General features: G+C 35.4%; 1 protein-coding gene across 3 annotated transcripts in view; it reads left to right on the top strand.

Moving 5' to 3' along the window:
- ERCC6L2 (ERCC excision repair 6 like 2) overlaps nt 1-10,139 on the top strand; it is a 53,794-nt gene extending 43,655 nt beyond the window's left edge. For 2 of the 3 annotated variants that reach the window (XR_008428619.1, XR_008428616.1), the window contains exons 19-20: nt 6,557-6,726; nt 7,089-7,174. Coding sequence is in view for 1 of the 3 variants with exons in the window: in XM_053932076.1 (XP_053788051.1) it covers nt 7,089-7,276; nt 8,881-9,814 (1,122 nt within the window). In the remaining 2 variants the exon portion in view is untranslated. Of the gene's footprint in view, nt 1-6,556; nt 6,727-7,088; nt 7,277-8,880 lie in introns of those variants that run through there. The other variant, XM_053932076.1, reaches the window with a different exon arrangement.
- Nucleotides 10,140-13,481: the final 3,342 nt, after the last annotated feature.

Here is a 13,481-nt window from a genome sequence, read left to right as displayed (position 1 = left end):
ATACAGGTGAATTTGTGTAGTATTTCTTCAGTAGGAATCCGGGGTGTGGAGGGGGGTATTGTGTGAGCATGGGGAAGTCTTTGGAGAAGGCTTGGAGATTTCACAAAAAAGATGGAAGATGGGAACAGGATATACTAATTTGAAAAACTGATGATGTCCCATGTTAGAGCGAGTTTGCACTTACTAATATTTGGAAAAGTATTAGTCACAAGAACTTGTACTGTACCTGAATATGTGAAGTCTTTTTTTCTGTCAACTGCATGTTTTCAACTTAAGTTTACTTAAAGTTTTACTGAAAAGAAATGTAGAAAGACAGCCATTCAATTGAGGATTAATCACTATGGCAATAGAAGTGTGGTGACTGAAAAGGGGGAGGATGTATTCTCCCCTCAGCTTCCTGCCAGCTGTCATATTCAACCTCTGCAGCATGAATTCAGGCCAAAATACAGACTGTGGCCAGCTCTAAGAAACTTTATCTGTATTTTTATAAATTTGTACAAGAATTGCACTATAAAGGAAGCCTTAATCCCCTGGATTGGATGACAGACATTTGGCACTATTGCCAGTGTTTGACAGAGAAATAACGAGATGCTTTGTAGTAAAACCTGGATTAATGGTAAACCCCTCTTTATGTTATTGCAATGTGGTGTAAATGAGAAAACTAAGCATGCTGTCAGACTAGGAAAAAACATGCCCTTTGTATCTCCAATGCAGATTTAAGTACTGTTGAGAATACTGTAAATACAAAAGTTGTGTCATTAAGAACTCTATCTTATTTGTATTACACTGGCATTTTGTAGATTATTTAAACAAAGACTTTCTGTCAGTTGTAGGAACTCTGATTGCAGTGTGTTTGTACAGCTTTCAGATTCAACAAGTTAGTTTAGATAGTTGTTTACAAAGAGTAGGCTTTTGGGAGATAACATGCCTTTGTCCTTGGTCTTCTAGGATGGAGAAATATTCAACTTTAAAGTAATTGTTCCCAAATGATTGGCCTGTAATGCTGCTTTATTGATTTTACTGGGTCAGTTTGCAAAGGAATTAACCATTCCACTATTCTGCTTTTGGTTGGGTTTTTATAATACAGTGAGTTAATATGTGGCATTCTTTGAAGCTTGTAGTGAAGTTTTTTTTATGATGTATGTGCATGGCCTTTCGTTTTGCTACTCTTTGATGGAAGGATGAGAGGGTGAAGGAAGATGGGTGCAAGTCCACAGCTTCTGCTGGAATAAGCAATTATCTTAAGCTTGGAATTCTGAGACAGGCTGACTATCTCCTCTCATTCTCAACAATAATAACTATATTGATTCAAGGTCAGCTTTTTGGTGAAAGACAGTTATATGTCTTATAGGAGTTAATTTAGGTAAAGGTTCAAAAACTTAAGATTGCTCCTAATGAAAAGTTCTTGCTCTGTTGCCTGATTGTAGAAGAAACAGACTCAAGTAAATATGAAATAGAGAAGATGCAATCTGTTCTCAATTGATATAGTAGTCAATTCTCCAGTACCAAGCAAAAGATTACAGTTTGATTATGCAGTAAAGCTACATGAAACATACATGGAGAAATGACTGTGTATTACTCTAAAATTTGTGTAATTTTATCAGCTTTAATTCTACTGGTCTCTTGGTGTTGGCAACATGTTTTGGAGGAGTAATTTGGATCTATAATAAATTTTAACAGTTTTTATATCTTGAAAAATATTTCTGCCGGTACTCTGCTGGGATACATTCAAATATTAGATACACTTCTAATTGTAGCCAACATATTTTGTTTAACTGAGAAAGCTTAATATAAATGTAGTTATCCTAAAGTATTCTAAAATTTTAAGCTAGGTTAGCTTTATTTTCTAAGACAATTAAGGTATTGACTGTTGACTATACATTACTTGTAATTCTCAGTCAACAACCTTATTTTGTTAGAACAGCAGATGCATTCATTCAGAGACTGCTTTTCCATTAAGAAAGCTAAATTCGAAGGAAAAACTAATGTCCACATCAAAAATAATTCTGAAATACTATAAGATTCAGACTAATTTTAAACTGGAATTTATAACTCACCATAAGTCTGAAGTACAGTTTGTTCACTAGTAGAAAAGTAATTCTAGTTTATGTAACAATCTTGTGAAAGTAGATACAGATTTTTTTTTGCTGATTGTGTTTTTTATCTTCAACATGTGGACCTCATTTTTAAAGAAACTGCATGAAATTTTATGTAGACACTATTACAATTTATCTTCCTTGACATACAGAATAATTTGGGAAGAAATTATGTGACATGTACATGTACAAGATTGTCTTTAAAAGGTCCTTTCAACTCAAACTACTCTATCAGTCTGTGTAGAAGAAAGAAGGAAACAAGACCAAGAATGGACAGTCAGGTATCAGACATTTCTTGGTACTTCATTTATGTCCCGACAGCAGAGAAACATTGGTAAAATAAAAATAATATGTAGTAATAGCATATGTTCAAGAAAAGCATATAGAAGAGTCATAATAATTAATATATATAATCAGAAAAACTGCCAGGGGAAAAAAAAAAGACCTAAACCAACAAAAACCTCCAGACCAAAAAACCACAAGGAAAAACTGCAAAGGAGAAAAAGATTAGTTGAAATAATTTAGAATTGTAGTTTATGTAGATAAAGACACTGGAATACAGTATCAAATTAATAGCAATCATCCAAAACCAACTTCAACTCAAAATGTATTGGGAAAGTCATGTGTTTTCTCAAGTTTTGAGGGAAATAGGAAAATATAAATTAAGATATGGCATAATGGCTTGTTATTTGTTGTAAGATGTATTTTAAGAGGTTAGTCATACTGAATTTACTGTTTCTTTTCTGGTTTTGGGTGACTGCAAGACAACTAGACATTTTAGAAGGCTATTCTTGTTTATTATAGAAATTTAAGCAATGAAACTGCAATTTTCATTGCTTAAATTTCTATAATAAACAAGAATAGCCTGGATATCTGACAGCAGTGGTTTCATGCACACCTAAGGAGAAAAGTCTTGTAACACTGGGGGCAAGTCAGAGGGATTACTGATGACTGGAAGTTGGTATCCTGCAAAATAGTTACTGTAGGGATTCTTTGGGTAATGAGGCTCTAAAAGAGGGGAAGGTGCTTGGACATGGTGCAACTATGGCTGGAGAATAATTATGCAAACATTTTCAGATTCAGGCTTCTGAAGGACGTTCATTATCCTCCAAGTCTGGTTTCTTAACAAATTGCCACAGAAAAGAGACAGTTTAAAAAATAAGTATCTCTGTTTCTCTTTTTTCTCTACTTAATCTTACTCCCAGCTTCTGCCCACTTACTCTCCCATACCTTTTCATATTGCTGTATTTAAAAAAGTGAACCATTGTTGTCCTTTGCCTTGCTTGAAGGGACTAAAGAAAAGGAAGTTACTGGCTTAAGGTGTCCAGTCATCTCAGTCATGTCTGCTGATGCATATACGTGGAGTAGCATTCATTGCTCCAGAGTATAGAGCTGCCTGTTTATGCCTGTTACAAGAAGGACAGATACTGAATTTTTGTATTGTCAAAGATAAACCAAAATTGGATTTGGTAGGTGTATACTGTTTTTAAGTAACTGCTGTAACTAGGCAGCAGGAGACAGATTGCCATACGGAGCTAACAGATCCAAGAGTTGTAGATTCAAGATGGAAACTTGAAGTAGGTATTACAGCTGCATTGTAGCACTTAAATTTTCGCTTGATGCCTGTGCTCATTCTTCTTGAAGAGTGTTACCCTTAAATGGGTTTTGTGACACTTAATGTGCGGATAGTCTAGCATTTTTGCTACACTCTTGATTGCTGCATTAGGTAATATATAATTCAAAGAAATCAAAACTATCATTGGTATCCAAAACTCAGTATATACTTTCAAGAGTAAGAGAATTACATAACAAAAGAAGACAGGATCGAAACCATCATAGACTCAATGGAACATGAAAGGGATTAATACATGTTTTCTTTGAAGTATTTTTCTGTTGTATTAAGAATCCCTAGGTTTTCTGAGTACTTTAGAAACAATTTCCTGAACAACTACTTGATCTGTCATCTTTCCCATTGCAATATATAAAAAGTGTCTTAAGTGTAGTAGATCAAGGGGGAGTAGGAGAAGAAAACAAGGATAATAAGACAGGAAGGACTGGCTACAATTTTGTGGGGTTTTCCATAGTTCACAATAGCACTTCATAATGTCATTTTATTGTACGTTCATTAACTTCTTCTTTGCATTTAGTTAGATATTTCTGGAGTGTAACTTTTTCTCATTTAATTTTTTCAGTTAAGAAACACTGCCTTCTACTAAACCACTTGCATGGTCTTTGTCTTCGATGTATGCCTCTAAAAGTAAATAAAGTGTGCATTTCTTCTGAACTTGCTGTGAAGGTTTTCTTGACATATTGGAACTGCACAAAGTTTAATAAAATATTAAAAATACTGCATTCAGTAGTTCAATCAAAATTTTTTATCTTTGATGTCAATATAATTATTTTGCTGCACCTTCCTGCCCCTCCCCCTCACATTTGTGAAAACAGAAATGTATAGTGGTGTTAGAGATAATTCAATATAGATAAACATAATTGGTCAGATGACAAACAAGTATTGGTCAAGTTTAAGTGAAATTTTCCACTTTGATCCGTAGAAATTTTATAACATGCACTGCAAAGGCATATTGTGTTTAATGTATTTAAATGTTTGGTAAAGACTTTCCTGATTGCTGTCATTCTCTCTGTCAATATTCTTTTAACATACAGCATACAGAAGGATTTTTTTTCCTTTATTATTCCGTCATGCAATATCCAAATACGAGATACTGAATATCATACAGAGTGTGACATTCCATAGTACAAACAGATTAAATGTGCTAGTGTCTGTAGAAGAACAAGAGTCAGAGGCTTCCAGCTGCATCAAGTTGTCTTGATTTCAGTCTTGCTTTGTGAGATTGTCTTATGCATGTAATAAGTGTGATAATTCGTGTGAATATGACCAGCACTATACAGTCAACATGGCACTTCACGTAGAAGCGAGGAGTGTGGACACAGTAATTTGTCAGTGAAAGGGCTTGAAGAACAGAAAAATACAGAAAGCTGTTGAAGAGAAATTTTCATTATGAGATCAGTGATTCAGAGGGCAAATATTGAAAGATAATTGAAAAGATACTGGCCATGAAATGAATGAATTTAGGAGGACAATACAGGAAGTCAAATTCAAAAGAAAGCAAAATAATGTAGAATATTGACAGTACTGGAATATTGACTGAAGTTTTCACTTTTTGATAGTAATGCTAATAGAAAGTTAGAATATTTTCATCTCATTTTTTAAATCTTACTTATACATATACCCTGTCATCCATTGTGTCATTCTGAGTATTAAGCAGCAGATTTTACCTTTAACAAACATGGAGACATCTGAAAAAGCTAAGTGTTTTAGGTTTATTTTTAAAATTTTTATTTTTTTAAAAAAAATAAGTTCCTGGATTTAGGAGCTGGGTGTTGGGCTTTCTAAAACTTTTGCCTGTTCAGCAGAGTCAGTTGTTGTGTTTCAACCTAACTGGGTATCATGTAACCAATTGCCTTTGCTCTGGGGAGCTGGGAAGTTTTTCAGGAGTAACTCATAATGGCTGCAGAGTTTCACTGGAATATGCTCCTGCAGTTCTTGCAGTAACTTTTTTTACAGTAATTTTTTTTGCCATGTGTTAAAAAAACGCCACCTTTAAACAACTTATTTAAGTAGAAGGAGACATGCTGTTTGTATGTATTTGATGGTATTTTGATATTGTTCTTTTGGGTGGTGCAGTGTACCTAAAATTTTATGCTTCCAGAATTAAATATTGCCTTTTGTGCATTTATATGCAATTAATAATACTTCCAACATTAAATGTGGTTCTTTGCAAAGACAAGCAATTTTATGACTTTCAGCGTGTTTACAACATTTGGCTTTTTTCCCAAAGATATTGAAAATCTTCTTGTGTTTGAACAGATGTGTAAACCAGAGTATTACTGCCTTATATACTTCAGTCTTGTTTAATGAGAGGTAGATTGATGCACATTTATGGGGGTTTTAACATAACTTTAAGACAGACATTTACATGGTTTGTCTTCTATTCAGTTTATACTTTCTTGAATTAAATTATACAGCTCTGATTTCCTAACAGGGTGAAAAATAGGCTGTCTTATCATAGTGAGATCAGAATACTGTATTTTTCATGCAAAAAATCCATAAAAATAAATATTTTTTAAAACTATGGTTGCTTTATTCTTTGAAAATACATTTTCCAAGTAAAAAAGTTTACAAATGTATAAAGAACGAGCAAGAGAAATTATTTATGCTGTAGGTAACATCTACTAATTAAATCTTAATTTTGTTTCTACTATTATACTATTACTGGGAGAATAGGGTTTATTTCTTAATTGGGGTGGAGTTTCAGTGTTGTGTAGAGTACCATAATGGTGTAGTAAAATTTTGGTCTTTGGAGCTATAGATTTGTCTTACAATGAAAATTTATGCCTGTAGGTTCTGTAATACTAACATCTCTCTCTCTCTATGCTAGTGTGAGGTTACTTACCAAAGTAGTGGAGTGAGAACACATGTGAGTTTCTAAAGCTCAAGAACATTGTGAACAGCCTGTGAAAATAAAGGAAATGGTCATGGATCAAGTAGAAAAACATTGAGAAGAAACAGGGTAGATCTGAAACCAAATTTTGAACAGCAGATGACAAGGTGTGAATGCAATTTGTGATTTAATCTCTAAAGTAGTGTTTGTAGGGAGACTGAGGATATCACTAACCAGCTATGTTTTGGCAAAGAGGAGGTTTTGGTGAGAATTTGTGAGAATTTCAGAAAAATTACTCAAGTTTAAATAGGATCATATTTTTGTGCAAGATGTCAGAGAACCAAGACTTCCCTTCAGTGTCACTGGAATTTTGTGACTGAGCAGGGAAGTCTGCATTTTAGCTCTAAATACCAATCCTAGTGTTCAGTCTAGTAATGCTACTTACAAGGGAAAGAATTGGGTGCAGTTGGGTGCATTGTTACATCACAAGCACAGCTGTTCTAATGATTTCAATGTCTCATTTTACTAGAAAAATTACGAAGTTCCAGAAGACAATACTTCAGAGAAGAAAGTTGTTAAGGAAAGGCAAGAAACGTCAAAGAACAGTAAGCAACATCATCTCTATGTTACATATCCTGTGACCCAGAGAAGCAAAAAAATACACAGAGTAGGTTCAACCACCTTCATGATTGGAAGGACACCCAAAGGAATACGCAGGTGAGACTGTTTTGGTGAGTTGGAAGTAAAATTCTAAGGTTGAAACAGACTTCCTTTTGAGTAGTTGCATTTGTCTTTGTTTCAACCCTATCTCAGGCAATACTGTTATTTTCTATGGCAAGAATGGAATTAGTGGGAAACTTCGATTCACACTACTCAATGAGTCCTGTAATTGATTAATAAAATTAATTGAATCCACAAATTACTTGAACGTGTTGATTCAATGGTCATATATTACATAATTCTGCAAATGTCATCACCATGAGTGTTCGTATTACGTGTATCGTGGGTTACTACAAAACAGTGTTTAAATTGTATAGAAAAGAGGCATTTTGTAACATTAGCTTCTGCCTACTGATTTTGCCCAGATCTCATCACTTGCATTTAATGGCTGTTTAAAAAACTGAGCTTCATGTTTCTTTTTTAGCATGGGCCTCAGTATTTTTTGATATTTCTTTTAATGCTTTGTCCCCCTCCTGTTATTTTTGGAGGGATAATAATTTTTTGTTTCCTCATTTTCTGTTTTTCCAAATGATTGCTGTTATGAATATTAATTTCCGTTGTTATGTAGATAGAAGTTCAATAAAAATAGCCCGGTGGTTTGTGGAAATAGAAAGTGGAAAGCTGTAGCTAGCTAAGCAAACCTACAGAACAGGTATTTGGTATATATTTTCAATTTGCCTTGAGACAATTAAATTACTATGTGAAAGTTGGTATCTAGGTAATGCCTGTAAGCATTCAGAAGCTGTCATATCTGCTAGCTGGCTTCAGTTGTCCATATGTTATTGTTAAAGTGCCAATAATTGTCAGGTTTTTTTTACTATTATAGACACTGAAAATTATAAGTATTTATTTATAAATAAGTGTTTATAATTTTCAGTGGTATAATAGTAGGTAAAGGAGAACCCTTCATTCTAAAAATGTTCAAAATCATAATAAGTTATGAAAAATTTATTGACGTTTTCAAAGGTAGTGAAGTGACTAAGGCTGTTATTCCAAGATCCTAAAGCCATAGCTAGCAAAAAGCTTAAACAGTTTACTCTTGAGCATTGAGCAGGTTATCTATTAGCACCTGGCATGCAGTTAGACTTTGTAGTACATGTGGATGTGCCACGGAGTGAATTAAGTTGATTACATGCCTCAGTTTGTTGTAACTGTAGGGCAGAATGGGAAGCTGTCTGCAGTCACCACAGCCAAGTGATTGGAGCTAGCCAGTCAAGCGGTATTTGAGGCAAACAGGGTTAAATCTTACTGCCTTTTGGAGCCCTCATAACAGGAAAGGCGACATATTTCATATCTTTTCTCCAACATGGGATTGAAAAACTACCTTTCCAGCCTTCCAGTAAGGTTCCCTGACCTCAGACTAGGGCTAACTCAACTAGAGTGATCTATTTTAATTAGAGCTTGGCTTTTTAGCAGAAACAAATATTCCATAATTCACTGGGTAGGATGATGTGGACAGTTTCTCCTGTGCATGCATTTATCCAATTTTTGTTTAGCAAGTCTTCTTTAAAAGGACTTAGAACAACTATTTCCTCCCCATTTTTCCCACGTCCTTGTTAAGGGTGTTAGCATAACACATTTTTCCTTCTTGATAATTACAGGAGACAATTTGAGGAAATGGTATCTCACTTTAATATGGGATCAGTGAAGGACCTTGCAGAACATATTGCAAAAGCTACATCAGAAACCAGGCAGAAGCTGTTGAAGGAATTCTATGTTTCCAAGCATCCAGAGATGGAGTCTTTCTTCTCACTTGAAATACCAGCAGAAGCTTCACATAACTGTGAGGAAAGAGTACTGGGTACAACACACTCCAGAAAAAGAAAATCCATTGTTAATTTTGGGAGATCTGAGTCTAGACCTTCATCAGCTAAAGGACTACTTCTGAGTGGAACTACAGAAACACAGACCCAGGAGAGCCATAAAAAAGAAACAGAACAGCTTCACAAGGACTCCTACTTGCAAGATATGTTTGTTGATGCAAAATATAAACAATCACCCACTGTTGCTACTCAACATATCCAAAGAAGAAACAGTCAGGCATTCAAGGATTTTATGGCATCTGGCTCATTAAGCAGTAAATCAGAAATAATTGAGGTGCTGCCTATAAAAAGTTGTGAAGGACAGCAAGAGTCAGGAAAAACACAGCTGCCAAAGGAAAGATCCATGTCTCAGTCAGAAAATGGAGAGAGAAAAGCTCAGAATTGGAAGAAAAATTCTTTTGTGGACTTACTTGGAGATACGTCTATTCTTGATGAAATCTTCAGAAATGATGGAAATGGGTCTACAGGATCACCAAGGAGATTCTCTTCAAGACAAGCAGAAAAATCGAAGGGGAGAGCAAAAGATTTCTGGGATATGCTGAATGAACAGAATGAGGACAGCCTCAGAAAGCTCACAGACGTAGCAGTCATAGAGAAGCTTTGTGAAAGAGCTCCTCATTCCTCAGTGACAGAAGAGAGAGAAGTGTGTGAAAGTTCTCTTTGGAAAAGAAATGAAACTTTTTTGTGGAAAAAATACAGTGCAGATGATTGAGATGAATCATCCACTGCTAAATATTGTAATGTAGTAAAATGAAAGTTTTCTATGTAACTTGCAGTATAACTATTTTATGTGAACTTTGACAGCATTATGCCACAATATATGGTAATTCCATGAAATTAAAGGTAAAATTATGCATTCATATTTATAGTAATACAGAATTACATTTTACAAGTAATTATTTACTTGTAATTATTTACAAGTGAATATGTATGCATTTACATATGCAGTGTGTAGTACATACATAGTCATGCATATGTACTATATGTTGTAACCTATGATATATAATGATTTTATATTAAATTTTTTTAGAATTTTCTGAGTGCACTCTACTTTCTTTAATTCTGATTATATTCCTAGGCTCAACAGAAGTACTAAGCAATTTTTTCCCTTTACTTAAATTTGGACACCAGCAGTCATCTCAACACAATTTAGAAAAAACAGGATTTGACAATGATACTACATTTATTTTCTGAGGTGCTAGAGACTGTAGGACTTCCTGAGACAGGGATAATATCTTTGTGTCTAGTAGCGTTTGATGGATTCCCATCCTCCATGAATTTGCTCAGTCTCTGAAGCTGTGGACCTTTGAAATCTTCATAGTATCCTATAAAAGTGAGTTTCTCAGCTTGGTTGATGTGAAGAACCACCAGGCTTTTTTTATTTGATCTTTCTCAAATTAAAAAACATTAAATTATGCTAGGTGTCAAATTTCATCTCATTACACTTTCATCTCCCTTTTTCTATGGACTTCTATCATGTTTTTGTCAGAGTATATGCAGCGCAGTGTATGTATCGGAAATAAGCAGTACAGTGTATATGTGATAAGGAATTTCAACATCTTGACAGGTTATTTATTATCTTACATGTGGAATACTGGATGTAATGAAACTTTCCGATGAAAACTATTCTTCACATAGAATACTCAGTAAGATACTCAGTGTCATATCTCATTTACCAAGTAGTCTGTCACATTTTTCAGTGCTACAGGACCATGTGAAGAGTACCTTGTAACACATAACTAGAAGAGACCAGGGTTTCATGTTGCTCTGGAAGCCTTAACCCTAATTTATGATTTTTGTAAGCATTAGTATATGCATTTACATTGAATATACTGTATAAATCGTTTTATGTGAAGGTTAAATTTACGAAATTTTAAAACCCTGGACACTGAACCTGCACAGCAGCAGTCTGTGAATGGTAGCAGTTTTTGTAGTTTGGAAGACTGCCCACTGGAAAATAAGCTTATATTTGATCTGGAGCAGCTTCTACTTTAGGTCATGGGAAGCTGTTGTAGACTACACTCTCTGGTAACCATTGTGCACATATTATAATAAGTGGAAACCATCTAAAATACTGATTGTGACCTGACAACTACCTGAACTAGGAGCTGAGTATTTAACATAAATGTTAAGAAATAAAAGCTTTGGGTTTTACAGCTAGCTAACATAACTAAGAGTAGTATGTTTCCTAACTTTTTCTTACTCTGAATATATGCTGTTACCACTTTACCAAATGGTATAATGGTCAGCTTTTAGAACAGCTTTTCAAGAAGAAGTATGAGCTAAGGTAAAAGAAGAAGCTGTAAGCTCTTTTTTGTTGGTACATTGGAATTATGTACAGCTAAAGGAAGTCAGCCTAAGCTAGGTAATATCTACACCCTCACTGATGTTAATAAATACGAGATAAATTAAGGCCTTTTGTTCGTGGCATCAATATTGATTTTCTTTACAGGTTAGTGTTCTTATGCTTAGACAGGCAAACTGCTTTTTAGGTCAGAAAGAGAAAGTTTGGTGGAATAAAAACTGTGGTCATCAAATATGTTAAAAAAGAGGAAGGGAATAACCCCTTTGTGTGTAGAGCAAAAAGAGGAATTAAGTGGCTTAAATTGCGCCAAAGATAATTGAAGTAATGTCTAGCTTTGGAAAGACAGGTGTCTGCTAAAGAAGGCAGGAGCCTCCCCTGAAATGGCAAAAATGTAAACCCCTTCCCTCTGAATTATTATGAAATTGAAATTAAGGGGGGCTCTCAGGCAAAAATATGGGAGTAGGAATAACAGTTCTTTATTAGGGAAGAAAATAAAAAGAAAAACAATGCAGTGAACCAAAACAACACTGACAGAGTCAGAATACAACCTGACACCCTGTTGGACAGGGTGTTGGTAGCAGTCCAGTTGGAATTGTGGCTGCAGTCCTTCTGGAGTGTCAGGTGTGGTTCTGTTGGAGCAGTGATCCTGTAGAAAAAAAAAGGGTGTAGTCTTCCTCTGAAGAGGCAGTGGGACAGGCAGTTGTTCCTCTGGGAAAATCCAGCGCAGAAAAAGCTCTGCTGGTGGACCAGAATCTCAAGATTCGCAGGTAGGAATGCTTGGCTCCTCCCTCTGGGTGGAGCATCTCTCAGTGGGATGTTACAGTTCTTATCAGTCACACAGTGACACTCAATGGCCCATTATCAGCAGATGTCTCCCCGGAGGGAGGATTGACTGTGGAAGAGATAAGGAAAAACTGCCCACTTAACACAAGACAACTGCCACACAGGTGGCAAATAGAATACATCTTGCTTTTCAATCTGGGACAAGTAAGATAATAGAGAAAGAAACCCTGTAGGGAGTTAATAGGTTGTGTAGTGCCAGTATTTGACAAAATCAAGAATAGGAGAGAAAAGTATCTGCTAAAAGTTGCATGGATGAAACTGTCCTTGTTTTAGGCCAGAAGGAGGGACTGATAACCTCCACCTGAGGGCCAGAAGGGGCTAGATAACCTTGTTTCATTTCAGCTCATACTGGTGGTGTACTGAAGAAAGGCTTCACCTTAGCACCATGTTTGTCAGTCATGGTGTGAATCAGTAGGTGCTAGACAGAGCAAAATCTGATTGGGGTAGGTAAGATTTCTATTGATGACCAAATATGAAGTTGTCATCATTTTCCTGAATGATCAGGAAATTATGTTTCTCTTGCATTTCTTACACCTCTTACAAGGTGGTGGTATGCATAAATCAAAACTTCCATACATGTGCATGTTTTATTCACATGTATGCCAAATACTGACAGTGTTATTTGTGGAAATCTATTTGTTGTATGCAATTGAATTGAGCTATGGGAACATGTCTTGAGGTAAGATTCATGTCACTCTGTTGCTTCCTGCAAATTTAATGTATTTTACAAGGAAATAGCACCTAAGCCATAAATATTGCAACTTAGTACCCTAGGGATCTATCTGTAAAATATTTTGGTTGTCAAGACATCTGTATAGTTTTAAAAAATGAATCTACACAAATTAAAAAAAGAAGAATTTTACCTGTGTTTGAGGATACAGTCTTGAAAAATTAGAACTGAAAAGATCAATTCTGTCTTCTTAGAAATCTGTGGTTATCATTTTGTTTGGCTTTAAAAACAAAAATCATTGTGTGGACTTCACACTTCCATGTACAGGTTCCATGCCGGAAGGCACAGACTACAGGAAAACTCTTAACAAACTCCTGGCATAAGGAAATAGCTTCATGGTAGTTGTTACCTGATCTGAATATAAATCATCCATGAGATGGGGTGTCATTGCTTTCACGTGGAAATGACTTGGTAGGTTTTATTATTCTTGATTGCAGTTCCCTTGTTTTTTTACTCATTGGTGTTCCTATGGGTCTGGCTGTGGGTCCCTGACCTTGCAGG

Source organism: Vidua chalybeata, chromosome Z (genome assembly GCF_026979565.1).
Source record: "Vidua chalybeata isolate OUT-0048 chromosome Z, bVidCha1 merged haplotype, whole genome shotgun sequence".
Classification (NCBI taxonomy): domain Eukaryota; kingdom Metazoa; phylum Chordata; class Aves; order Passeriformes; family Viduidae; genus Vidua; species Vidua chalybeata.
The sequence above is the reverse complement of the archived record's forward strand: the minus strand, read 5'-3'. Positions and strand labels throughout refer to the sequence as shown.